This window comes from Falco naumanni, chromosome 3, assembly GCF_017639655.2.
Source record: "Falco naumanni isolate bFalNau1 chromosome 3, bFalNau1.pat, whole genome shotgun sequence".
In the NCBI taxonomy this organism is placed as follows: Eukaryota; Metazoa; Chordata; class Aves; order Falconiformes; family Falconidae; genus Falco; species Falco naumanni.
The window spans coordinates 18,090,508-18,116,770 of NC_054056.1; the positions used below are offsets into that span (position 1 = coordinate 18,090,508).

A 26,263-nucleotide genomic window follows, 5' to 3' on the forward strand; every position below is an offset into this window, starting at 1 on the left:
ATCATTTCCTTTTTTTCCTTCTCCCTTCCTTTTGATTTTACCCTTTTCCCCCACCTTTCCATCCTAATCGTTATTGTTGTTGTTGTTATTCTTCTTCTTGGTATTGTTACTGTTGTTCTTCACTCTTTCTTCTGTCTAAATTATTACATTGTTCTTATCTCAACCCTCCAGCTTTACATTGCTTTCTGGTTCTCCTCCCCACCCCTCCGGGTGGGGGGGAGTGCGCAAGTGGCTGCATGGCGTTTGGTTGCCGGTAGCGTTTGGTTGCCAGCCGGGGTTAAACCGCGACACAGGATGGAAATGAAGTCTGTGGCATATGTGGGGCTCGAAGGCAAGCTCCTTCCCCAAATCCTCAGCGCAACCCTTGGGTCTTTCTAGACGCGTCTGTCCTGGGTCATGAGAGTCCAGTTTCAGGGTCACTTGTGGCTCATCCACAAGCGCAGCGGGATCCCACCAGGAGCTGGCCAAAGACGTTCTGTGTTTCCAGCTCCTTTCCCCAAGCCCTCCAGGGCGTGATGACCTGTGTTCCCTTCCTCCAGTGCAGCCTCCCCCTCCTCCCTGAGCAGGCCCACTTTCAGCCCTTTGCAGGGACTCTTTCCCTTTGTGCCCGCCTTGTCTGCCTGCAGCCTGCCTCGCTTGGCAGGTGCCGGGCGTGGAAGTCCTTGCCTCGCACAGGAGACTGACTTGAGCTGAAGCCTGGTTTGCTGTGAGCACCGAAACATTTTATTTCAAGCATGTGGTCAGCCTCATCAGGTGTGTGCATCCCGAGGCACGGGCGCAGGGCAGAGCAGCCCTTTGACGCTGAGGTGGCCTTTGCATCGGCAGGCATTGCCCCAAAGGAAACGGTGGTGGCACACTGCAGCCTGCCCTGCGTGCCGTTTGTCCTGCTGCTCACACCGTTTTTCCCCTTAGGTACTGCAGGAGCTCCTGCAGCCGGCTAAAGAAGTCCAGCAGCTTCTGGACTGGAAATGGGCAGGAGCCGCCCCACTGTGCTGCTGTGGGCCTTGGCCTCGCAACGGGGCTTGACGTGGTGACAAAATGACTCCAAGCGCGTGCTGTTGGAGTAGCCCTCACTGCTGGGCGCAGGCCCATCTGTAGCAGGATCCAGTCGTAGAAGTGCTGAGTGGAGGTGTAAACTCCGGGCTGCCTGGCTCTGGCACAGCCTCTCCCCCAGCTGGTGACACCAACAAGCCAGAAGTAGTCTGCACTGCTGTCTTGGCAGACGAGAGGCCCACCGCTGTCCCCCTGCAGAGGAGGAGAGAGGACAAAGGGGTTGTTGGGTGGCCACCGTCAGCACGGGGGTTGGCTCCTTCTCTCTGACGGCACCTGCCGGAGCTGTGTTCCCTGCAGAGCGAGGCTGTGTCGAGCGAGCCTTGCCTGGGAAGGGGCTGGTGGGCTTGTAAGGTGGGGCTGGCTCTCCTCACTGCACGGGGATGGTGGGTGTGTGGGAGAGAGCTGTGGCAGGCTTGGGATGGGGAGCCATGGTCTGCCAAGAACACTAGGAGGGCTTTCTGGGCAGAGCGCCATGCCTCTGGGACAAGAGGGGCGCTGGGCAGGGGCCTGCCGATGGGGAAGGGGGTATAAGCCCCCCCGGCGGTGGGGACCTGAAGTGGGAGGGGCACTGGCCAGGCCAAGCACATGCCGGGCCATGTTGGCGTAGTTGCGTGTGGCGGGGCTGCCTGTGCTATGGGGCTTGGCTCGTAGCACGCTCCTACCTGGCAGGTGTCAATGCCGCCCTGCGGATAGCCAGCACAGACGTTGTGCGTGTGGATGGCCCCTCTGTACCACCGGCTGCTGTTACAGACGTTGACATCAATGAGGCGGACCTGGGCCTCCTGCAGCACATCCGTTGATCGTCCAGCTGTGAGCACAGGAAGGAATTAGCAAGCAGCAGCTCACTGGCACTTCTCCTCCCCTGCCTGGCGGAATCCCTTGCCTCGCCCGCGCTTGGCTTTGCATCCTGAGAGGCGTTATAGCGGCATTTCCCTTCCGCCTTGCTCTGGGGAAAGGGCTCAGGCCCATCTCTCAAGAGGCATACGTCCCCGCAGCCTGACTGGGGCTCTGGCCTCTGCTGTCAGGAAGCCCAAGCAATGGCCCCCGAGCGTGCCAAGCTTGCGCTCGGCACACGAGTACTTCCGCGGTACTCACATCTTGCAGTCGTGGCACCCCAGCCGCTGATGTAGCAGTTTTTCAGCTGCGAGACTCTCAGCGAGGCATCAGGGCACGCAGGCAAGCTGAACGTAGGCGTTGCACTGCACAGGCTGGTCCAGCTCCAGCAAGGCAATGTCGTTGCTCTGCGTGATGTTACTGTAGCCTTGGTGAAGGAGCAGCCGCTTGATGTTGCGCACCTGGGCCTCAGGGCCCAGCTGAGTCAGCCGGGTGGCACCGATCACCACGCGCCACATGGTGATGTAGCTGGAAGGCAAATGGGGAGAGGACTCAGAGGGAGCACAGCCACGTGCTGCAGCAGCCCAGCAGTTGCCCTGCCTTCTGCTTGCCGAGGGAGAGAGGATAGCAGCGCTCGGGAGGGTGGGACTGGCCTCGTGTGCCTCAGGCTCAAGGAGCACCCAGGCCCTGGGCGTCCTGCGAGGAAACGGGGCGGGAGTAGCCCGTGCTGCTGCGCACGGGGCAAGCGCTAGTGTTGTGGGGCTATGCGCGTTCCCGGCGACGCCTTACCTGGCCTCGATGAAGCAGTGGGCTGCTGTCAGGACCCACTGTGCGCTGATGAGGGAGCCTCCGCAGGTATGACCCGTGCCCGCTTGCCAGGGGTTCTGGATGCTGACGATCCAGGGCCAGGCCCCTGCCTGGGCATCTGTGCCACCCACAACGCGCGACATGCCATATGGAAAAGCCGTGGGCCGGAGCCCGCAGGTCCCTCTGTAAAGAGAAACTCCTTAGTGTCCTGCTGGATGGCTGGCACCCCTACGGCTCACGGTCAGTCGTCTTCCCTCCCCACAAGGCGCTGCCTGGCCAGCAGGGCTGGGGAAGCCTGTGGGGCACGCGTGTGTCCACACCCTGCCTCTTTCTGCTTTAGCCCCGTAGGTGAGTACTGCCAACAGCCTGCGTGCTGGCAAGGAAATGAGCCTCCCACACTGGCTGCCCTCCAGCCAAGCCCACAAGGGCTTGCCCAAGCTCCCTCCCAGAGCCTCGGGCCACTTACCCACAGCTGTCCCATGTGCCGTACGCAGGACAGCACATGGCCAGCAGGACGAGGAGGAGGAGCAGCAAATCCATCCCTGCCAGTGACACGTGGCAGCTGCAAGGAGGAGGGCTTGTCACCGCCAGTGCAGCCGCCAACATACTGCCCCCTGAACTCGCATTGCCCAGGATGCCCTTGGCCCCGGGGGTGATGTCACAGAGTGGCTGGTTGCCACGGGGCTGGGCGTGGTGGCCTCTGCGGGGAGGGGGGGCAACAGGAGGGGTTCCAAGCAGGACGGGAGGCAGGAGCTGGGATCGCACAGCCCCCACAGAGCCCCGCGGAATGCTCCCTTTGCGCGATGAGGGTGGGCAGGCCCCGTGGCAGGCAGCAGCGCCTGGCTCCCGGCTCTGCCTGCTAACAGCTCACAGGAAAAACCAAGCGTGGCGTCGCTACCTCTTTGCAAAGGTCACTGCCGCCCTGCTCTCGGCAGCCCTTTGCCACCTGCTCCTTCCCAATAAAGAGACACACAACAGAGAACGCAACCACTAGAGGCAGCACGCGCGTGCTTGGCTCTTGAAGAGACACTCTTTTGATGGTCGTGGCAGGCAAGCAATGACGGGCAAGCCAAAGAAGCCAAGCCTAGCCCAGCAGTGCCAACCTTCCTTCACGCAGCACAGGGAAAGGCACACGCAGCACATCTCTGGGTTGGATTGCGGTTCTGGACCAACACTGAAGAGGGCAGTTGTGGCACCTGCTACGCACGGCCGAGGACGTACAATCAGAACGCCAAAGAAGGCGCCTTCAAAGTCCAATGCTGTAAAACAGACATTAGAATCACCTGTCGCTGTTAACAAAGCGGGAGGATTAGGCAGCACCGGGTGTTGGTCAATCGCTATTTGATTAACAGCCCTTAGATGTTGTACTACATGCTGCTCCTGGGCATGTGGCTTTGCAACAACCCCTGTTTTAGGCAATTATGACTTCTAGGCTCCAGTCCGAGCCAGGATTCCAACTTCATAGGGTACTGGTTTTGTCTTAGCGGCTTCGCTCCCGGTTTCAATTCCACACTTCCTGGTGCTGCTGGGCTGAGCAACCCCCTGGCCCAAGGCAGCTGCTGCCGTGTGGACACAAGCTCTGCCACCTAGGAGGGTCCCAGTGTGCAGGGCTTTTCGGATGGCAGCAAGGCGGTCACAGGCCATGACGCTCAGAAGTAAAGACTCTGCACGGAGAGAGTTCAAGCTGAAAATCATTCGGTAAATATGCAGACCTTGCAACTGGTGCTTCAGCACTTGTGTTTAACGGACTGACTAACAAGGACACTACGGTCTGCACGTGTCGATACCGATCGACTAGCTACGTTGTAAGCAAGAACTATGTTGTCTGCAAGATGTACGAGCCGGGAAGAGAACCAGTGCAACCTGGTTCTGCGCTTGCTGGTGTGGACTCCTCAGCACTGCGCGCCAAAGGGAAAAGTACATCCTGAGGAAGGGTGCGAGCCTTCCTCCCAGAGAGCCCAGCCCAGGACCAGCAGGTGTCAACGCACCCGCGCCAGAGTGAGGAGGCTTATGATACTGAGTTCCTGGACCGAATGGTAATAACCCCGCCTTTTCTTGGGAATCTAATGAATATGTATGCTTCTGTGTAATAGGGATCTGCTTACTTAAGCCCTGGGTGTGCAAGTGAGGAGGAGCGATCCCCCTTGCAGCCGGAGCCCCGATAAACATGCCTGCTTGATAACCCTCCTTGAGTTGTAGAGTTTGATTCCGCACGTCAGCACCGATCAAGAAGGCTACAAAGACCTGTGCAGCACATGCCGAGTAGGAGATGGCCCCGTGTCCTGGTTTCAGCTGGGATGGAGTTAACTTTCTTCTTCGTAGCTAGTGAAGTGCTGTGTTTTGGCTATGATGTGAGAACAATGTTGGTAGCTGCACTGATGTTTTCGGTTGTTGCTGCCTGGCGTTTCTGCTAAGTCAAGGCCTTTTTGGTTTCTTGGGCCTTGCCAGCCAGAGTGCTGGAGGGGCACAAGAGACTGGGAAGGGACACAGCCAGGTCAGCTGACGTGAAGCAGCCACAGAGGTATTCCGTCCCGTGGGACGTCATGCTTGGTATAGAAACTTGGAGGGTTAGCTGGCGGGGGGATTCTTGCTCAGGGACTGGCTGGGCATCGGTCAGCGGGTGGTGAGCAGTTGTACTGTGCATCATTTCCTTTTTTTCCTTCTCCCTTCCTTTTGATTTTACCCTTTTCCCCCACCTTTCCATCCTAATCGTTATGTTGTTGTTGTTATTCTTCTTCTTGGTATTGTTACTGTTGTTCTTCACTCTTTCTTCTGTCTAAATTATTACATTGTTCTTATCTCAACCCTCCAGCTTTACATTGCTTTCTGGTTCTCCTCCCCACCCCTCCGGGTGGGGGGGAGTGCGCAAGTGGCTGCATGGCGTTTGGTTGCCGGTAGCGTTTGGTTGCCAGCCGGGGTTAAACCGCGACACAGGATGGAAATGAAGTCTGTGGCATATGTGGGGCTCGAAGGCAAGCTCCTTCCCCAAATCCTCAGCGCAACCCTTGGGTCTTTCTAGACGCGTCTGTCCTGGGTCATGAGAGTCCAGTTTCAGGGTCACTTGTGGCTCATCCACAAGCGCAGCGGGATCCCACCAGGAGCTGGCCAAAGACGTTCTGTGTTTCCAGCTCCTTTCCCCAAGCCCTCCAGGGCGTGATGACCTGTGTTCCCTTCCTCCAGTGCAGCCTCCCCCTCCTCCCTGAGCAGGCCCACTTTCAGCCCTTTGCAGGGACTCTTTCCCTTTGTGCCCGCCTTGTCTGCCTGCAGCCTGCCTCGCTTGGCAGGTGCCGGGCGTGGAAGTCCTTGCCTCGCACAGGAGACTGACTTGAGCTGAAGCCTGGTTTGCTGTGAGCACCGAAACATTTTATTTCAAGCATGTGGTCAGCCTCATCAGGTGTGTGCATCCCGAGGCACGGGCGCAGGGCAGAGCAGCCCTTTGACGCTGAGGTGGCCTTTGCATCGGCAGGCATTGCCCCAAAGGAAACGGTGGTGGCACACTGCAGCCTGCCCTGCGTGCCGTTTGTCCTGCTGCTCACACCGTTTTTCCCCTTAGGTACTGCAGGAGCTCCTGCAGCCGGCTAAAGAAGTCCAGCAGCTTCTGGACTGGAAATGGGCAGGAGCCGCCCCACTGTGCTGCTGTGGGCCTTGGCCTCGCAACGGGGCTTGACGTGGTGACAAAATGACTCCAAGCGCGTGCTGTTGGAGTAGCCCTCACTGCTGGGCGCAGGCCCATCTGTAGCAGGATCCAGTCGTAGAAGTGCTGAGTGGAGGTGTAAACTCCGGGCTGCCTGGCTCTGGCACAGCCTCTCCCCCAGCTGGTGACACCAACAAGCCAGAAGTAGTCTGCACTGCTGTCTTGGCAGACGAGAGGCCCACCGCTGTCCCCCTGCAGAGGAGGAGAGAGGACAAAGGGGTTGTTGGGTGGCCACCGTCAGCACGGGGGTTGGCTCCTTCTCTCTGACGGCACCTGCCGGAGCTGTGTTCCCTGCAGAGCGAGGCTGTGTCGAGCGAGCCTTGCCTGGGAAGGGGTGGTGGGCTTGTAAGGTGGGGCTGGCTCTCCTCACTGCACGGGGATGGTGGGTGTGTGGGAGAGAGCTGTGGCAGGCTTGGGATGGGGAGCCATGGTCTGCCAAGAACACTAGGAGGGCTTTCTGGGCAGAGCGCCATGCCTCTGGGACAAGAGGGGCGCTGGGCAGGGGCCTGCCGATGGGGAAGGGGGTATAAGCCCCCCCGGCGGTGGGGACCTGAAGTGGGAGGGGCACTGGCCAGGCCAAGCACATGCCGGGCCATGTTGGCGTAGTTGCGTGTGGCGGGGCTGCCTGTGCTATGGGGCTTGGCTCGTAGCACGCTCCTACCTGGCAGGTGTCAATGCCGCCCTGCGGATAGCCAGCACAGACGTTGTGCGTGTGGATGGCCCCTCTGTACCACCGGCTGCTGTTACAGACGTTGACATCAATGAGGCGGACCTGGGCCTCCTGCAGCACATCCGTTGATCGTCCAGCTGTGAGCACAGGAAGGAATTAGCAAGCAGCAGCTCACTGGCACTTCTCCTCCCCTGCCTGGCGGAATCCCTTGCCTCGCCCGCGCTTGGCTTTGCATCCTGAGAGGCGTTATAGCGGCATTTCCCTTCCGCCTTGCTCTGGGGAAAGGGCTCAGGCCCATCTCTCAAGAGGCATACGTCCCCGCAGCCTGGCTGGGGCTCTGGCCTCTGCTGTCAGGAAGCCCAAGCAATGGCCCCGAGCGTGCCAAGCTTGCGCTCGGCACACGAGTACTTCCGCGGTACTCACATCTTGCAGTCGTGGCACCCCAGCCGCTGATGTAGCAGTTTTTCAGCTGCGAGACTCTCAGCGAGGCATCGGGCACGCAGGCAAGCTGAACGTAGGCGTTGCACTGCACAGGCTGGTCCAGCTCCAGCAAGGCAATGTCGTTGCTCTGCGTGATGTTACTGTAGCCTTGGTGAAGGAGCAGCCGCTTGATGTTGCGCACCTGGGCCTCAGGGCCCAGCTGAGTCAGCCGGGTGGCACCGATCACCACGCGCCACATGGTGATGTAGCTGGAAGGCAAATGGGGAGAGGACTCAGAGGGAGCACAGCCACGTGCTGCAGCAGCCCAGCAGTTGCCCTGCCTTCTGCTTGCCGAGGGAGAGAGGATAGCAGCGCTCGGGAGGGTGGGACTGGCCTCGTGTGCCTCAGGCTCAAGGAGCACCCAGGCCCTGGGCGTCCTGCGAGGAAACGGGGCGGGAGTAGCCCGTGCTGCTGCGCACGGGGCAAGCGCTAGTGTTGTGGGGCTATGCGCGTTCCCGGCGACGCCTTACCTGGCCTCGATGAAGCAGTGGGCTGCTGTCAGGACCCACTGTGCGCTGATGAGGGAGCCTCCGCAGGTATGACCCGTGCCCGCTTGCCAGGGGTTCTGGATGCTGACGATCCAGGGCCAGGCCCCTGCCTGGGCATCTGTGCCACCCACAACGCGCGACATGCCATATGGAAAAGCCGTGGGCCGGAGCCCGCAGGTCCCTCTGTAAAGAGAAACTCCTTAGTGTCCTGCTGGATGGCTGGCACCCCTACGGCTCACGGTCAGTCGTCTTCCCTCCCCACAAGGCGCTGCCTGGCCAGCAGGGCTGGGGAAGCCTGTGGGGCACGCGTGTGTCCACACCCAGCCTCTTACTGCTTTAGCCCCGTAGGTGAGTACTGCCAACAGCCTGCGTGCTGGCAAGGAAATGAGCCTCCCACACTGGCTGCCCTCCAGCCAAGCCCACAAGGGCTTGCCCAAGCTCCCTCCCAGAGCCTCGGGCCACTTACCCACAGCTGTCCCATGTGCCGTACGCAGGACAGCACATGGCCAGCAGGACGAGGAGGAGGAGCAGCAAATCCATCCCTGCCAGTGACACGTGGCAGCTGCAAGGAGGAGGGCTTGTCACCGCCAGTGCAGCCGCCAACATACTGCCCCCTGAACTCGCGTTGCCCAGGATGCCCTTGGCCCCGGGGGTGATGTCACAGAGTGGCTGGTTGCCACGGGGCTGGGCGTGGTGGCCTCTGCGGGGAGGGGGGGCAACAGGAGGGGTTCCAAGCAGGACGGGAGGCAGGAGCTGGGATCGCACAGCCCCCACAGAGCCCCACGGAATGCTCCCTTTGCGCGATGAGGGTGGGCAGGCCCCGTGGCAGGCAGCAGCGCCTGGCTCCCGGCTCTGCCTGCTAACAGCTCACAGGAAAAACCAAGCGTGGCGTCGCTACCTCTTTGCGAAGGTCACTGCCGCCCTGCTCTCGGCAGCCCTTTGCCACCTGCTCCTTCCCAATAAAGAGACACACAACAGAGAACGCAACCACTAGAGGCAGCACGCGCGTGCTTGGCTCTTGAAGAGACACTCTTTTGATGGTCGTGGCAGGCAAGCAGTGACGGGCAAGCCAAAGAAGCCAAGCCTAGCCCAGCAGTGCCAACCTTCCTGCACGCAGCACAGGGAAAGGCACACGCAGCACAGTCCTCGCTGGCTATGTCAGCCACAGCAACGCCCTCTGGCAGGCTTCGTGTCCCTGCTCTCTCTGGGTTGGATTGCGGTTCTGGACCAACACTGAAGAGGGCAGTTGTGGCACCTGCTACGCACGGCCGAGGACATACAATCAGAACGCCAAAGAAGGCGCCTTCGAAGTCCAATGCTGTAAAACAGACATTAGAATCACCTGTCGCTGTTAACAAAGCGGGAGGATTAGGCAGCACCGGGTGTTGGTCAATCGCTATTTGATTAACAGCCCTTAGATGTTGTACTACATGCTGCTCCTGGGCATGTGGCTTTGCAACAACCCCTGTTTTAGGCAATTATGACTTCTAGGCTCCAGTCCGAGCCAGGATTCCAACTTCATAGGGTACTGGTTTTGTCTTAGCGGCTTCGCTCCCGGTTTCAATTCCACACTTCCTGGTGCTGCTGGGCTGAGCAACCCCCTGGCCCAAGGCAGCTGCTGCCGTGTGGACACAAGCTCTGCCACCTAGGAGGGTCCCAGTGTGCAGGGCTTTTCGGATGGCAGCAAGGCGGTCACAGGCCATGACGCTCAGAAGTAAAGACTCTGCACGGAGAGAGTTCAAGCTGAAAATCATTCGGTAAATATGCAGACCTTGCAACTGGTGCTTCAGCACTTGTGTTTAACGGACTGACTAACAAGGACACTACGGTCTGCACGTGTCGATACCGATCGACTAGCTACGTTGTAAGCAAGAACTATGTTGTCTGCAAGATGTACGAGCCGGGAAGAGAACCAGTGCAACCTGGTTCTGCGCTTGCTGGTGTGGACTCCTCAGCACTGCGCGCCAAAGGGAAAAGTACATCCTGAGGAAGGGTGCGAGCCTTCCTCCCAGAGAGCCCAGCCCAGGACCAGCAGGTGTCAACGCACCCGCGCCAGAGTGAGGAGGCTTATGATACTGAGTTCCTGGACCGAATGGTAATAACCCCGCCTTTTCTTGGGAATCTAATGAATATGTATGCTTCTGTGTAATAGGGATCTGCTTACTTAAGCCTTGGGTGTGCAAGTGAGGAGGAGCGATCCCCCTTGCAGCCGGAGCCCCGATAAACATGCCTGCTTGATAACCCTCCTTGAGTTGTAGAGTTTGATTCCGCACGTCAGCACCGATCAAGAAGGCTACAAAGACCTGTGCAGCACATGCCGAGTAGGAGATGGCCCCGTGTCCTGGTTTCAGCTGGGATGGAGTTAACTTTCTTCTTCGTAGCTAGTGAAGTGCTGTGTTTTGGCTATGATGTGAGAACAATGTTGGTAGCTGCACTGATGTTTTCGGTTGTTGCTGCCTGGCGTTTCTGCTAAGTCAAGGCCTTTTTGGTTTCTTGGGCCTTGCCAGCCAGAGTGCTGGAGGGGCACAAGAGACTGGGAAGGGACACAGCCAGGTCAGCTGACGTGAAGCAGCCACAGAGGTATTCCGTCCCGTGGGACGTCATGCTTGGTATAGAAACTTGGAGGGTTAGCTGGCGGGGGGATTCTTGCTCAGGGACTGGCTGGGCATCGGTCAGCGGGTGGTGAGCAGTTGTACTGTGCATCATTTCCTTTTTTTCCTTCTCCCTTCCTTTTGATTTTACCCTTTTCCCCCACCTTTCCATCCTAATCGTTATTGTTGTTGTTATTCTTCTTCTTGGTATTGTTACTGTTGTTCTTCACTCTTTCTTCTGTCTAAATTATTACATTGTTCTTATCTCAACCCTCCAGCTTTACATTGCTTTCTGGTTCTCCTCCCCACCCCTCCGGGTGGGGGGGAGTGCGCAAGTGGCTGCATGGCGTTTGGTTGCCGGTAGCGTTTGGTTGCCAGCCGGGGTTAAACCGCGACACAGGATGGAAATGAAGTCTGTGGCATATGTGGGGCTCGAAGGCAAGCTCCTTCCCCAAATCCTCAGCGCAACCCTTGGGTCTTTCTAGACGCGTCTGTCCTGGGTCATGAGAGTCCAGTTTCAGGGTCACTTGTGGCTCATCCACAAGCGCAGCGGGATCCCACCAGGAGCTGGCCAAAGACGTTCTGTGTTTCCAGCTCCTTTCCCCAAGCCCTCCAGGGCGTGATGACCTGTGTTCCCTTCCTCCAGTGCAGCCTCCCCCTCCTCCCTGAGCAGGCCCACTTTCAGCCCTTTGCAGGGACTCTTTCCCTTTGTGCCCGCCTTGTCTGCCTGCAGCCTGCCTCGCTTGGCAGGTGCCGGGCGTGGAAGTCCTTGCCTCGCACAGGAGACTGACTTGAGCTGAAGCCTGGTTTGCTGTGAGCACCGAAACATTTTATTTCAAGCATGTGGTCAGCCTCATCAGGTGTGTGCATCCCGAGGCACGGGCGCAGGGCAGAGCAGCCCTTTGACGCTGAGGTGGCCTTTGCATCGGCAGGCATTGCCCCAAAGGAAACGGTGGTGGCACACTGCAGCCTGCCCTGCGTGCCGTTTGTCCTGCTGCTCACACCGTTTTTCCCCTTAGGTACTGCAGGAGCTCCTGCAGCCGGCTAAAGAAGTCCAGCAGCTTCTGGACTGGAAATGGGCAGGAGCCGCCCCACTGTGCTGCTGTGGGCCTTGGCCTCGCAACGGGGCTTGACGTGGTGACAAAATGACTCCAAGCGCGTGCTGTTGGAGTAGCCCTCACTGCTGGGCGCAGGCCCATCTGTAGCAGGATCCAGTCGTAGAAGTGCTGAGTGGAGGTGTAAACTCCGGGCTGCCTGGCTCTGGCACAGCCTCTCCCCCAGCTGGTGACACCAACAAGCCAGAAGTAGTCTGCACTGCTGTCTTGGCAGACGAGAGGCCCACCGCTGTCCCCCTGCAGAGGAGGAGAGAGGACAAAGGGGTTGTTGGGTGGCCACCATCAGCACGGGGGTTGGCTCCTTCTCTCTGACGGCACCTGCCGGAGCTGTGTTCCCTGCAGAGCGAGGCTGTGTCGAGCGAGCCTTGCCTGGGAAGGGCTGGTGGGCTTGTAAGGTGGGGCTGGCTCTCCTCACTGCACGGGGATGGTGGGTGTGTGGGAGAGAGCTGTGGCAGGCTTGGGATGGGGAGCCATGGTCTGCCAAGAACACTAGGAGGGCTTTCTGGGCAGAGCACCATGCCTCTGGGACAAGAGGGGCGCTGGGCAGGGGCCTGCCGATGGGGAAGGGGGTATAAGCCCCCCCGGCGGTGGGGACCTGAAGTGGGAGGGGCACTGGCCAGGCCAAGCACATGCCGGGCCATGTTGGCGTCGTTGCGTGTGGCGGGGCTGCCTGTGCTACGGGGCTTGGCTCGTAGCACGCTCCTACCTGGCAGGTGTCAATGCCGCCCTGCGGATAGCCAGCACAGACGTTGTGCGTGTGGATGGCCCCTCTGTACCACCGGCTGCTGTTACAGACGTTGACATCAATGAGGCGGACCTGGGCCTCCTGCAGCACATCCGTTGATCGTCCAGCTGTGAGCACAGGAAGGAATTAGCAAGCAGCAGCTCACTGGCACTTCTCCTCCCCTGCCTGGCGGAATCCCTTGCCTCGCCCGCGCTTGGCTTTGCATCCTGAGAGGCGTTATAGCGGCATTTCCCTTCCGCCTTGCTCTGGGGAAAGGGCTCAGGCCCATCTCTCAAGAGGCATACGTCCCCGCAGCCTGACTGGGGCTCTGGCCTCTGCTGTCAGGAAGCCCAAGCAATGGCCCCGAGCGTGCCAAGCTTGCGCTCGGCACACGAGTACTTCCGCGGTACTCACATCTTGCAGTCGTGGCACCCCAGCCGCTGATGTAGCAGTTTTTCAGCTGCGAGACTCTCAGCGAGGCATCAGGCACGCAGGCAAGCTGAACGTAGGCGTTGCACTGCACAGGCTGGTCCAGCTCCAGCAAGGCAATGTCGTTGCTCTGCGTGATGTTACTGTAGCCTTGGTGAAGGAGCAGCCGCTTGATGTTGCGCACCTGGGCCTCAGGGCCCAGCTGAGTCAGCCGGGTGGCACCGATCACCACGCGCCACATGGTGATGTAGCTGGAAGGCAAATGGGGAGAGGACTCAGAGGGAGCACAGCCACGTGCTGCAGCAGCCCAGCAGTTGCCCTGCCTTCTGCTTGCCGAGGGAGAGAGGATAGCAGCGCTCGGGAGGGTGGGACTGGCCTCGTGTGCCTCAGGCTCAAGGAGCACCCAGGCCCTGGGCGTCCTGCGAGGAAACGGGGCGGGAGTAGCCCGTGCTGCTGCGCACGGGGCAAGCGCTAGTGTTGTGGGGCTATGCGCGTTCCCGGCGACGCCTTACCTGGCCTCGATGAAGCAGTGGGCTGCTGTCAGGACCCACTGTGCGCTGATGAGGGAGCCTCCGCAGGTATGACCCGTGCCCGCTTGCCAGGGGTTCTGGATGCTGACGATCCAGGGCCAGGCCCCTGCCTGGGCATCTGTGCCACCCACAACGCGCGACATGCCATATGGAAAAGCCGTGGGCCGGAGCCCGCAGGTCCCTCTGTAAAGAGAAACTCCTTAGTGTCCTGCTGGATGGCTGGCACCCCTACGGCTCACGGTCAGTCGTCTTCCCTCCCCACAAGGCGCTGCCTGGCCAGCAGGGCTGGGGAAGCCTGTGGGGCACGCGTGTGTCCACACCCAGCCTCTTTCTGCTTTAGCCCCGTAGGTGAGTACTGCCAACAGCCTGCGTGCTGGCAAGGAAATGAGCCTCCCACACTGGCTGCCCTCCAGCCAAGCCCACAAGGGCTTGCCCAAGCTCCCTCCCAGAGCCTCGGGCCACTTACCCACAGCTGTCCCATGTGCCGTACGCAGGACAGCACATGGCCAGCAGGACGAGGAGGAGGAGCAGCAAATCCATCCCTGCCAGTGACACGTGGCAGCTGCAAGGAGGAGGGCTTGTCACCGCCAGTGCAGCCGCCAACATACTGCCCCCTGAACTCGCGTTGCCCAGGATGCCCTTGGCCCCGGGGGTGATGTCACAGAGTGGCTGGTTGCCACGGGGCTGGGCGTGGTGGCCTCTGCGGGGAGGGGGGGCAACAGGAGGGGTTCCAAGCAGGACGGGAGGCAGGAGCTGGGATCGCACAGCCCCCACAGAGCCCCGCGGAATGCTCCCTTTGCGCGATGAGGGTGGGCAGGCCCCGTGGCAGGCAGCAGCGCCTGGCTCCCGGCTCTGCCTGCTAACAGCTCACAGGAAAAACCAAGCGTGGCGTCGCTACCTCTTTGCGAAGGTCACTGCCGCCCTGCTCTCGGCAGCCCTTTGCCACCTGCTCCTTCCCAATAAAGAGACACACAACAGAGAACGCAACCACTAGAGGCAGCACGCGCGTGCTTGGCTCTTGAAGAGACACTCTTTTGATGGTCGTGGCAGGCAAGCAGTGACGGGCAAGCCAAAGAAGCCAAGCCTAGCCCAGCAGTGCCAACCTTCCTGCACGCAGCACAGGGAAAGGCACACGCAGCACAGTCCTCGCTGGCTATGTCAGCCACAGCAACGCCCTCTGGCAGGCTTCGTGTCCCTGCTCTCTCTGGGTTGGATTGCGGTTCTGGACCAACACTGAAGAGGGCAGTTGTGGCACCTGCTACGCACGGCCGAGGACATACAATCAGAACGCCAAAGAAGGCGCCTTCGAAGTCCAATGCTGTAAAACAGACATTAGAATCACCTGTCGCTGTTAACAAAGCGGGAGGATTAGGCAGCACCGGGTGTTGGTCAATCGCTATTTGATTAACAGCCCTTAGATGTTGTACTACATGCTGCTCCTGGGCATGTGGCTTTGCAACAACCCCTGTTTTAGGCAATTATGACTTCTAGGCTCCAGTCCGAGCCAGGATTCCAACTTCATAGGGTACTGGTTTTGTCTTAGCGGCTTCGCTCCCGGTTTCAATTCCACACTTCCTGGTGCTGCTGGGCTGAGCAACCCCCTGGCCCAAGGCAGCTGCTGCCGTGTGGACACAAGCTCTGCCACCTAGGAGGGTCCCAGTGTGCAGGGCTTTTCGGATGGCAGCAAGGCGGTCACAGGCCATGACGCTCAGAAGTAAAGACTCTGCACGGAGAGAGTTCAAGCTGAAAATCATTCGGTAAATACGCAGACCTTGCAACTGGTGCTTCAGCACTTGTGTTTAACGGACTGACTAACAAGGACACTACGGTCTGCACGTGTCGATACCGATCGACTAGCTACGTTGTAAGCAAGAACTATGTTGTCTGCAAGATGTACGAGCCGGGAAGAGAACCAGTGCAACCTGGTTCTGCGCTTGCTGGTGTGGACTCCTCAGCACTGCGCGCCAAAGGGAAAAGTACATCCTGAGGAAGGGTGCGAGCCTTCCTCCCAGAGAGCCCAGCCCAGGACCAGCAGGTGTCAACGCACCCGCGCCAGAGTGAGGAGGCTTATGATACTGAGTTCCTGGACCGAATGGTAATAACCCCGCCTTTTCTTGGGAATCTAATGAATATGTATGCTTCTGTGTAATAGGGATCTGCTTACTTAAGCCTTGGGTGTGCAAGTGAGGAGGAGCGATCCCCCTTGCAGCCGGAGCCCCGATAAACATGCCTGCTTGATAACCCTCCTTGAGTTGTAGAGTTTGATTCCGCACGTCAGCACCGATCAAGAAGGCTACAAAGACCTGTGCAGCACATGCCGAGTAGGAGATGGCCCCGTGTCCTGGTTTCAGCTGGGATGGAGTTAACTTTCTTCTTCGTAGCTAGTGAAGTGCTGTGTTTTGGCTATGATGTGAGAACAATGTTGGTAGCTGCACTGATGTTTTCGGTTGTTGCTGCCTGGCGTTTCTGCTAAGTCAAGGCCTTTTTGGTTTCTTGGGCCTTGCCAGCCAGAGTGCTGGAGGGGCACAAGAGACTGGGAAGGGACACAGCCAGGTCAGCTGACGTGAAGCAGCCACAGAGGTATTCCGTCCCGTGGGACGTCATGCTTGGTATAGAAACTTGGAGGGTTAGCTGGCGGGGGGATTCTTGCTCAGGGACTGGCTGGGCATCGGTCAGCGGGTGGTGAGCAGTTGTACTGTGCATCATTTCCTTTTTTTCCTTCTCCCTTCCTTTTGATTTTACCCTTTTCCCCCACCTTTCCATTCTAATCGTTATTGTTGTTGTTGTTATTCTTCTTCTTGGTATTGTTACTGTTGTTCTTCACTCTTTCTTCTGTCTAAATTATTACATTGTTCTTATCTCAACCCTCCAGCTTTACATTGCTTTCTGGTTCTCCTCCCCACCCCTCCAGGTGGGGGGGAGTGCGCAAGTGGCTGCATGGCGTTTGGTTGCCGGTAGCGTTTGGTTGCCAGCCGGGGTTAAACCGCGACACAGGATGGAAATGAAGTCTGTGGCATATGTGGGGCTCGAAGGCAAGCTCCTTCCCCAAATCCTCAGCGCAACCCTTGGGTCTTTCTAGACGCGTCTGTCCTGGGTCATGAGAGTCCAGTTTCAGGGTCACTTGTGGCTCATCCACAAGCGCAGCGGGATCCCACCAGGAGCTGGCCAAAGACGTTCTGTGTTTCCAGCTCCTTTCCCCAAGCCCTCCAGGGCGTGATGACCTGTGTTCCCTTCCTCCAGTGCAGCCTCCCCCTCCTCCCTGAGCAGGCCCACTTTCAGCCCTTTGCAGGGACTCTTTCCCTTTGTGCCCGCCTTGTCTGCCTGCAGCCTGCCTCGCTTGGCAGGTGCCGGGCGTGGAAGTCCTTGCCTCGCACAGGAGACTGACTTGAGCTGAAGCCTGGTTTGCTGTGAGCACCGAAACATTTTATTTCAAGCATGTGGTCAGCCTCATCAGGTGTGTGCATCCCGAGGCACGGGCGCAGGGCAGAGCAGCCCTTTGACGCTGAGGTGGCCTTTGCATCGGCAGGCATTGCCCCAAAGGAAACGGTGGTGGCACACTGCAGCCTGCCCTGCGTGCCGTTTGTCCTGCTGCTCACACCGTTTTTCCCCTTAGGTACTGCAGGAGCTCCTGCAGCCGGCTAAAGAAGTCCAGCAGCTTCTGGACTGGAAATGGGCAGGAGCCGCCCCACTGTGCTGCTGTGGGCCTTGGCCTCGCAACGGGGCTTGACGTGGTGACAAAATGACTCCAAGCGCGTGCTGTTGGAGTAGCCCTCACTGCTGGGCGCAGGCCCATCTGTAGCAGGATCCAGTCGTAGAAGTGCTGAGTGGAGGTGTAAACTCCGGGCTGCCTGGCTCTGGCACAGCCTCTCCCCCAGCTGGTGACACCAACAAGCCAGAAGTAGTCTGCACTGCTGTCTTGGCAGACGAGAGGCCCACCGCTGTCCCCCTGCAGAGGAGGAGAGAGGACAAAGGGGTTGTTGGGTGGCCACCGTCAGCACGGGGGTTGGCTCCTTCTCTCTGACGGCACCTGCCGGAGCTGTGTTCCCTGCAGAGCGAGGCTGTGTCGAGCGAGCCTTGCCTGGGAAGGGCTGGTGGGCTTGTAAGGTGGGGCTGGCTCTCCTCACTGCACGGGGATGGTGGGTGTGTGGGAGAGAGCTGTGGCAGGCTTGGGATGGGGAGCCATGGTCTGCCAAGAACACTAGGAGGGCTTTCTGGGCAGAGCGCCATGCCTCTGGGACAAGAGGGGCGCTGGGCAGGGGCCTGCCGATGGGGAAGGGGGTATAAGCCCCCCCGGCGGTGGGGACCTGAAGTGGGAGGGGCACTGGCCAGGCCAAGCACATGCCGGGCCATGTTGGCGTAGTTGCGTGTGGCGGGGCTGCCTGTGCTATGGGGCTTGGCTCGTAGCACGCTCCTACCTGGCAGGTGTCAATGCCGCCCTGCGGATAGCCAGCACAGACGTTGTGCGTGTGGATGGCCCCTCTGTACCACCGGCTGCTGTTACAGACGTTGACATCAATGAGGCGGACCTGGGCCTCCTGCAGCACATCCGTTGATCGTCCAGCTGTGAGCACAGGAAGGAATTAGCAAGCAGCAGCTCACTGGCACTTCTCCTCCCCTGCCTGGCGGAATCCCTTGCCTCGCCCGCGCTTGGCTTTGCATCCTGAGAGGCGTTATAGCGGCATTTCCCTTCCGCCTTGCTCTGGGGAAAGGGCTCAGGCCCATCTCTCAAGAGGCATACGTCCCCGCAGCCTGGCTGGGGCTCTGGCCTCTGCTGTCAGGAAGCCCAAGCAATGGCCCCGAGCGTGCCAAGCTTGCGCTCGGCACACGAGTACTTCCGCGGTACTCACATCTTGCAGTCGTGGCACCCCAGCCGCTGATGTAGCAGTTTTTCAGCTGCGAGACTCTCAGCGAGGCATCAGGCACGCAGGCAAGCTGAACGTAGGCGTTGCACTGCACAGGCTGGTCCAGCTCCAGCAAGGCAATGTCGTTGCTCTGCGTGATGTTACTGTAGCCTTGGTGAAGGAGCAGCCGCTTGATGTTGCGCACCTGGGCCTCAGGGCCCAGCTGAGTCAGCCGGGTGGCACCGATCACCACGCGCCACATGGTGATGTAGCTGGAAGGCAAATGGGGAGAGGACTCAGAGGGAGCACAGCCACGTGCTGCAGCAGCCCAGCAGTTGCCCTGCCTTCTGCTTGCCGAGGGAGAGAGGAGAGCAGCGCTCGGGAGGGTGGGACTGGCCTCGTGTGCCTCAGGCTCAAGGAGCACCCAGGCCCTGGGCGTCCTGCGAGGAAACGGGGCGGGAGTAGCCCGTGCTGCTGCGCACGGGGCAAGCGCTAGTGTTGTGGGGCTATGCGCGTTCCCGGCGACGCCTTACCTGGCCTCGATGAAGCAGTGGGCTGCTGTCAGGACCCACTGTGCGCTGATGAGGGAGCCTCCGCAGGTATGACCCGTGCCCGCTTGCCAGGGGTTCTGGATGCTGACGATCCAGGGCCAGGCCCCTGCCTGGGCATCTGTGCCACCCACAACGCGCGACATGCCATATGGAAAAGCCGTGGGCCGGAGCCCGCAGGTCCCTCTGTAAAGAGAAACTCCTTAGTGTCCTGCTGGATGGCTGGCACCCCTACGGCTCACGGTCAGCCGTCTTCCCTCCCCACAAGGCGCTGCCTGGCCAGCAGGGCTGGGGAAGCCTGTGGGGCACGCGTGTGTCCACACCCTGCCTCTTTCTGCTTTAGCCCCGTAGGTGAGTACTGCCAACAGCCTGCGTGCTGGCAAGGAAATGAGCCTCCCACACTGGCTGCCCTCCAGCCAAGCCCACAAGGGCTTGCCCAAGCTCCCTCCCAGAGCCTCGGGCCACTTACCCACAGCTGTCCCATGTGCCGTACGCAGGACAGCACATGGCCAGCAGGACGAGGAGGAGGAGCAGCAAATCCATCCCTGCCAGTGACACGTGGCAGCTGCAAGGAGGAGGGCTTGTCACCGCCAGTGCAGCCGCCAACATACTGCCCCCTGAACTCGCATTGCCCAGGATGCCCTTGGCCCCGGGGGTGATGTCACAGAGTGGCTGGTTGCCACGGGGCTGGGCGTGGTGGCCTCTGCGGGGAGGGGGGGCAACAGGAGGGGTTCCAAGCAGGATAGGGAGGCAGGAGCTGGGATCGCACAGCCCCCACAGAGCCCCGCGGAATGCTCCCTTTGCGCGATGAGGGTGGGCAGGCCCCGTGGCAGGCAGCAGCGCCTGGCTCCCGGCTCTGCCTGCTAACAGCTCACAGGAAAAACCAAGCGTGGCGTCGCTACCTCTTTGCGAAGGTCACTGCCGCCCTGCTCTCGGCAGCCCTTTGCCACCTGCTCCTTCCCAATAAAGAGACACACAACAGAGAACGCAACCACTAGAGGCAGCACGCGCGTGCTTGGCTCTTGAAGAGACACTCTTTTGATGGTCGTGGCAGGCAAGCAATGACGGGCAAGCCAAAGAAGCCAAGCCTAGCCCAGCAGTGCCAACCTTCCTTCACGCAGCACAGGGAAAGGCACACGCAGCACATCTCTGGGTTGGATTGCGGTTCTGGACCAACACTGAAGAGGGCAGTTGTGGCACCTGCTACGCACGGCCGAGGACGTACAATCAGAACGCCAAAGAAGGCGCCTTCGAAGTCCAATGCTGTAAAACAGACATTAGAATCACCTGTCGCTGTTAACAAAGCGGGAGGATTAGGCAGCACCGGGTGTTGGTCAATCGCTATTTGATTAACAGCCCTTAGATGTTGTACTACATGCTGCTCCTGGGCATGTGGCTTTGCAACAACCCCTGTTTTAGGCAATTATGACTTCTAGGCTCCAGTCCGAGCCAGGATTCCAACTTCATAGGGTACTGGTTTTGTCTTAGCGGCTTCGCTCCCGGTTTCAATTCCACACTTCCTGGTGCTGCTGGGCTGAGCAACCCCCTGGCCCAAGGCAGCTGCTGCCGTGTGGACACAAGCTCTGCCACCTAGGAGGGTCCCAGTGTGCAGGGCTTTTCGGATGGCAGCAAGGCGGTCACAGGCCATGACGCTCAGAAGTAAAGACTCTGCACGGAGAGAGTTCAAGCTGAAAATCATTCGGTAAATATGCAGACCTTGCAACTGGTGCTTCAGCACTTGTGTTTAACGGACTGACTAACAAGGACACTACGGTCTGCACGTGTCGATACCGATCGACTAGCTACGTTGTAAGCAAGAACTATGTTGTCTGCAAGATGTACGAGCCGGGAAGAGAACCAGTGCAACCTGGTTCTGCGCTTGCTGGTGTGGACTCCTCAGCACTGCGCGCCAAAGGGAAAAGTACATCCTGAGGAAGGGTGCGAGCCTTCCTCCCAGAGAGCCCAGCCCAGGACCAGCAGGTGTCAACGCACCCGCGCCAGAGTGAGGAGGCTTATGATACTGAGTTCCTGGACCGAATGGTAATAACCCCGCCTTTTCTTGGGAATCTAATGAATACGTATGCTTCTGTGTAATAGGGATCTGCTTACTTAAGCCTTGGGTGTGCAAGTGAGGAGGAGCGATCCCCCTTGCAGCCGGAGCCCCGATAAACATGCCTGCTTGATAACCCTCCTTGAGTTGTAGAGTTTGATTCCGCACGTCAGCACCGATCAAGAAGGCTACAAAGACCTGTGCAGCACATGCCGAGTAGGAGATGGCCCCGTGTCCTGGTTTCAGCTGGGATGGAGTTAACTTTCTTCTTCGTAGCTAGTGAAGTGCTGTGTTTTGGCTATGATGTGAGAACAATGTTGGTAGCTGCACTGATGTTTTCGGTTGTTGCTGCCTGGCGTTTCTGCTAAGTCAAGGCCTTTTTGGTTTCTTGGGCCTTGCCAGCCAGAGTGCTGGAGGGGCACAAGAGACTGGGAAGGGACACAGCCAGGTCAGCTGACATGAAGCAGCCACAGAGGTATTCCGTCCCGTGGGACGTCATGCTTGGTATAGAAACTTGGAGGGTTAGCTGGCGGGGGGATTCTTGCTCAGGGACTGGCTGGGCATCGGTCAGCGGGTGGTGAGCAGTTGTACTGTGCATCATTTCCTTTTTTTCCTTCTCCCTTCCTTTTGATTTTACCCTTTTCCCCCACCTTTCCATCCTAATCGTTATTGTTGTTGTTATTCTTCTTCTTGGTATTGTTACTGTTGTTCTTCACTCTTTCTTCTGTCTAAATTATTACATTGTTCTTATCTCAACCCTCCAGCTTTACATTGCTTTCTGGTTCTCCTCCCCACCCCTCCGGGTGGGGGGGAGTGCGCAAGTGGCTGCATGGCGTTTGGTTGCCGGTAGCGTTTGGTTGCCAGCCGGGGTTAAACCGCGACACAGGATGGAAATGAAGTCTGTGGCATATGTGGGGCTCGAAGGCAAGCTCCTTCCCCAAATCCTCAGCGCAACCCTTGGGTCTTTCTAGACGCGTCTGTCCTGGGTCATGAGAGTCCAGTTTCAGGGTCACTTGTGGCTCATCCACAAGCGCAGCGGGATCCCACCAGGAGCTGGCCAAAGACGTTCTGTGTTTCCAGCTCCTTTCCCCAAGCCCTCCAGGGCGTGATGACCTGTGTTCCCTTCCTCCAGTGCAGCCTCCCCCTCCTCCCTGAGCAGGCCCACTTTCAGCCCTTTGCAGGGACTCTTTCCCTTTGTGCCCGCCTTGTCTGCCTGCAGCCTGCCTCGCTTGGCAGGTGCCGGGCGTGGAAGTCCTTGCCTCGCACAGGAGACTGACTTGAGCTGAAGCCTGGTTTGCTGTGAGCACCGAAACATTTTATTTCAAGCATGTGGTCAGCCTCATCAGGTGTGTGCATCCCGAGGCACGGGCGCAGGGCAGAGCAGCCCTTTGACGCTGAGGTGGCCTTTGCATCGGCAGGCATTGCCCCAAAGGAAACGGTGGTGGCACACTGCAGCCTGCCCTGCGTGCCGTTTGTCCTGCTGCTCACACCGTTTTTCCCCTTAGGTACTGCAGGAGCTCCTGCAGCCGGCTAAAGAAGTCCAGCAGCTTCTGGACTGGAAATGGGCAGGAGCCGCCCCACTGTGCTGCTGTGGGCCTTGGCCTCGCAACGGGGCTTGAGGTGGTGACAAAATGACTCCAAGCGCGTGCTGTTGGAGTAGCCCTCACTGCTGGGCGCAGGCCCATCTGTAGCAGGATCCAGTCGTAGAAGTGCTGAGTGGAGGTGTAAACTCCGGGCTGCCTGGCTCTGGCACAGCCTCTCCCCCAGCTGGTGACACCAACAAGCCAGAAGTAGTCTGCACTGCTGTCTTGGCAGACGAGAGGCCCACCGCTGTCCCCCTGCAGAGGAGGAGAGAGGACAAAGGGGTTGTTGGGTGGCCACCGTCAGCACGGGGGTTGGCTCCTTCTCTCTGACGGCACCTGCCGGAGCTGTGTTCCCTGCAGAGCGAGGCTGTGTCGAGCGAGCCTTGCCTGGGAAGGGCTGGTGGGCTTGTAAGGTGGGGCTGGCTCTCCTCACTGCACGGGGATGGTGGGTGTGTGGGAGAGAGCTGTGGCAGGCTTGGGATGGGGAGCCATGGTCTGCCAAGAACACTAGGAGGGCTTTCTGGGCAGAGCACCATGCCTCTGGGACAAGAGGGGCGCTGGGCAGGGGCCTGCCGATGGGGAAGGGGGTATAAGCCCCCCCGGCGTTGGGGACCTGAAGTGGGAGGGGCACTGGCCAGGCCAAGCACATGCCGGGCCATGTTGGCGTAGTTGCGTGTGGCGGGGCTGCCTGTGCTACGGGGCTTGGCTCGTAGCACGCTCCTACCTGGCAGGTGTCAATGCCGCCCTGCGGATAGCCAGCACAGACGTTGTGCGTGTGGATGGCCCCTCTGTACCACCGGCTGCTGTTACAGACGTTGACATCAATGAGGCGGACCTGGGCCTCCTGCAGCACATCCGTTGATCGTCCAGCTGTGAGCACAGGAAGGAATTAGCAAGCAGCAGCTCACTGGCACTTCTCCTCCCCTGCCTGGCGGAATCCCTTGCCTCGCCCACGCTTGGCTTTGCATCCTGAGAGGCGTTATAGCGGCATTTCCCTTCCGCCTTGCTCTGGGGAAAGGGCTCAGGCCCATCTCTCAAGAGGCATACGTCCCCGCAGCCTGACTGGGGCTCTGGCCTCTGCTGTCAGGAAGCCCAAGCAATGGCCCCGAGCGTGCCAAGCTTGCGCTCGGCACACGAGTACTTCCGCGGTACTCACATCTTGCAGTCGTGGCACCCCAGCCGCTGATGTAGCAGTTTTTCAGCTGCGAGACTCTCAGCGAGGCATCGGGCACGCAGGCAAGCTGAACGTAGGCGTTGCACTGCACAGGCTGGTCCAGCTCCAGCAAGGCAATGTCGTTGCTCTGCGTGATGTTACTGTAGCCTTGGTGAAGGAGCAGCCGCTTGATGTTGCGCACCTGGGCCTCAGGGCCCAGCTGAGTCAGCCGGGTGGCACCGATCACCACGCGCCACATGGTGATGTAGCTGGAAGGCAAATGGGGAGAGGACTCAGAGGGAGCACAGCCACGTGCTACAGCAGCCCAGCAGTTGCCCTGCCTTCCGCTTGCCGAGGGAGAGAGGATAGCAGCGCTCGGGAGGGTGGGACTGGCCTCGTGTGCCTCAGGCTCAAGGAGCACCCAGGCCCTGGGCGTCCTGCGAGGAAACGGGGCGGGAGTAGCCCGTGCTGCTGCGCACGGGGCAAGCGCTAGTGTTGTGGGGCTATGCGCGTTCCCGGCGACGCCTTACCTGGCCTCGATGAAGCAGTGGGCTGCTGTCAGGACCCACTGTGCGCTGATGAGGGAGCCTCCGCAGGTATGACCCGTGCCCGCTTGCCAGGGGTTCTGGATGCTGACGATCCAGGGCCAGGCCCCTGCCTGGGCATCTGTGCCACCCACAACGCGCGACATGCCATATGGAAAAGCCGTGGGCCGGAGCCCGCAGGTCCCTCTGTAAAGAGAAACTCCTTAGTGTCCTGCTGGATGGCTGGCACCCCTACGGCTCACGGTCAGTCGTCTTCCCTCCCCACAAGGCGCTGCCTGGCCAGCAGGGCTGGGGAAGCCTGTGGGGCACGCGTGTGTCCACACCCAGCCTCTTTCTGCTTTAGCCCCGTAGGTGAGTACTGCCAACAGCCTGCGTGCTGGCAAGGAAATGAGCCTCCCACACTGGCTGCCCTCCAGCCAAGCCCACAAGGGCTTGCCCAAGCTCCCTCCCAGAGCCTCGGGCCACTTACCCACAGCTGTCCCATGTGCCGTACGCAGGACAGCACATGGCCAGCAGGACGAGGAGGAGGAGCAGCAAATCCATCCCTGCCAGTGACACGTGGCAGCTGCAAGGAGGAGGGCTTGTCACTGCCAGTGCAGCCGCCAACATACTGCCCCCTGAACTCGCGTTGCCCAGGATGCCCTTGGCCCCGGGGGTGATGTCACAGAGTGGCTGGTTGCCACGGGGCTGGGCGTGGTGGCCTCTGCGGGGAGGGGGGGCAACAGGAGGGGTTCCAAGCAGGACGGGAGGCAGGAGCTGGGATCGCACAGCCCCCACAGAGCCCCGCGGAATGCTCCCTTTGCGCGATGAGGGTGGGCAGGCCCCGTGGCAGGCAGCAGCGCCTGGCTCCCGGCTCTGCCTGCTAACAGCTCACAGGAAAAACCAAGCGTGGCGTCGCTACCTCTTTGCAAAGGTCACTGCCGCCCTGCTCTCGGCAGCCCTTTGCCACCTGCTCCTTCCCAATAAAGAGACACACAACAGAGAACGCAACCACTAGAGGCAGCACGCGCGTGCTTGGCTCTTGAAGAGACACTCTTTTGATGGTCGTGGCAGGCAAGCAGTGACGGGCAAGCCAAAGAAGCCAAGCCTAGCCCAGCAGTGCCAACCTTCCTGCACGCAGCACAGGGAAAGGCACACGCAGCACAGTCCTCGCTGGCTATGTCAGCCACAGCAACGCCCTCTGGCAGGCTTCGTGTCCCTGCTCTCTCTGGGTTGGATTGCGGTTCTGGACCAACACTGAAGAGGGCAGTTGTGGCACCTGCTACGCACGGCCGAGGACATACAATCAGAACGCCAAAGAAGGCGCCTTCGAAGTCCAATGCTGTAAAACAGACATTAGAATCACCTGTCGCTGTTAACAAAGCGGGAGGATTAGGCAGCACCGGGTGTTGGTCAATCGCTATTTGATTAACAGCCCTTAGATGTTGTACTACATGCTGCTCCTGGGCATGTGGCTTTGCAACAACCCCTGTTTTAGGCAATTATGACTTCTAGGCTCCAGTCCGAGCCAGGATTCCAACTTCATAGGGTACTGGTTTTGTCTTAGCGGCTTCGCTCCCGGTTTCAATTCCACACTTCCTGGTGCTGCTGGGCTGAGCAACCCCCTGGCCCAAGGCAGCTGCTGCCGTGTGGACACAAGCTCTGCCACCTAGGAGGGTCCCAGTGTGCAGGGCTTTTCGGATGGCAGCAAGGCGGTCACAGGCCATGACGCTCAGAAGTAAAGACTCTGCACGGAGAGAGTTCAAGCTGAAAATCATTCGGTAAATATGCAGACCTTGCAACTGGTGCTTCAGCACTTGTGTTTAACGGACTGACTAACAAGGACACTACGGTCTGCACGTGTCGATACCGATCGACTAGCTACGTTGTAAGCAAGAACTATGTTGTCTGCAAGATGTACGAGCCGGGAAGAGAACCAGTGCAACCTGGTTCTGCGCTTGCTGGTGTGGACTCCTCAGCACTGCGCGCCAAAGGGAAAAGTACATCCTGAGGAAGGGTGCGAGCCTTCCTCCCAGAGAGCCCAGCCCAGGACCAGCAGGTGTCAACGCACCCGCGCCAGAGTGAGGAGGCTTATGATACTGAGTTCCTGGACCGAATGGTAATAACCCCGCCTTTTCTTGGGAATCTA

General features: G+C 59.3%; 4 protein-coding genes and 1 pseudogene across 4 annotated transcripts; all 5 read right to left on the reverse strand.

Annotated features, from left to right (window-relative positions):
• Positions 1-247: 247 nt before the first annotated feature.
• On the reverse strand, positions 248-3,311 carry LOC121084406 (annotated as a pseudogene).
• A 2,271-nt stretch (positions 3,312-5,582) lies between these two features.
• Positions 5,583-8,249, reverse strand: LOC121084400 (acrosin-like). The gene is made up of 4 exons (XM_040585788.1): positions 8,009-8,249; positions 7,482-7,747; positions 7,050-7,195; positions 5,583-6,580 (listed from the first exon to the last, which is right to left on the reverse strand). The coding sequence occupies exons 1-4, from the start codon at positions 8,167-8,169 to the stop codon at positions 6,227-6,229; spliced, it is 927 nt and encodes a 308-aa protein (XP_040441722.1). The 5' UTR covers positions 8,170-8,249; the 3' UTR covers positions 5,583-6,226.
• Positions 8,250-10,971: 2,722 nt separating this feature from the next.
• Positions 10,972-13,638, reverse strand: LOC121084404 (acrosin-like). The gene is made up of 4 exons (XM_040585792.1): positions 13,398-13,638; positions 12,871-13,136; positions 12,439-12,584; positions 10,972-11,969 (listed from the first exon to the last, which is right to left on the reverse strand). Exons 1-4 carry the CDS (start codon positions 13,556-13,558, stop codon positions 11,616-11,618), a joined length of 927 nt encoding a protein of 308 aa, XP_040441726.1. The 5' UTR covers positions 13,559-13,638; the 3' UTR covers positions 10,972-11,615.
• Positions 13,639-16,363: 2,725 nt separating this feature from the next.
• LOC121084403 (acrosin-like) lies at positions 16,364-19,424 on the reverse strand. The gene is made up of 4 exons (XM_040585791.1): positions 18,790-19,424; positions 18,263-18,528; positions 17,831-17,976; positions 16,364-17,361 (listed from the first exon to the last, which is right to left on the reverse strand). The coding sequence occupies exons 1-4, from the start codon at positions 18,948-18,950 to the stop codon at positions 17,008-17,010; spliced, it is 927 nt and encodes a 308-aa protein (XP_040441725.1). The 5' UTR covers positions 18,951-19,424; the 3' UTR covers positions 16,364-17,007.
• Positions 19,425-21,694: 2,270 nt separating this feature from the next.
• LOC121084398 (acrosin-like) lies at positions 21,695-24,361 on the reverse strand. Its single transcript, XM_040585786.1, has 4 exons — positions 24,121-24,361; positions 23,594-23,859; positions 23,162-23,307; positions 21,695-22,692 (listed from the first exon to the last, which is right to left on the reverse strand). Exons 1-4 carry the CDS (start codon positions 24,279-24,281, stop codon positions 22,339-22,341), a joined length of 927 nt encoding a protein of 308 aa, XP_040441720.1. The 5' UTR covers positions 24,282-24,361; the 3' UTR covers positions 21,695-22,338.
• Between the last annotated feature and the right edge of the window lie 1,902 nt (positions 24,362-26,263).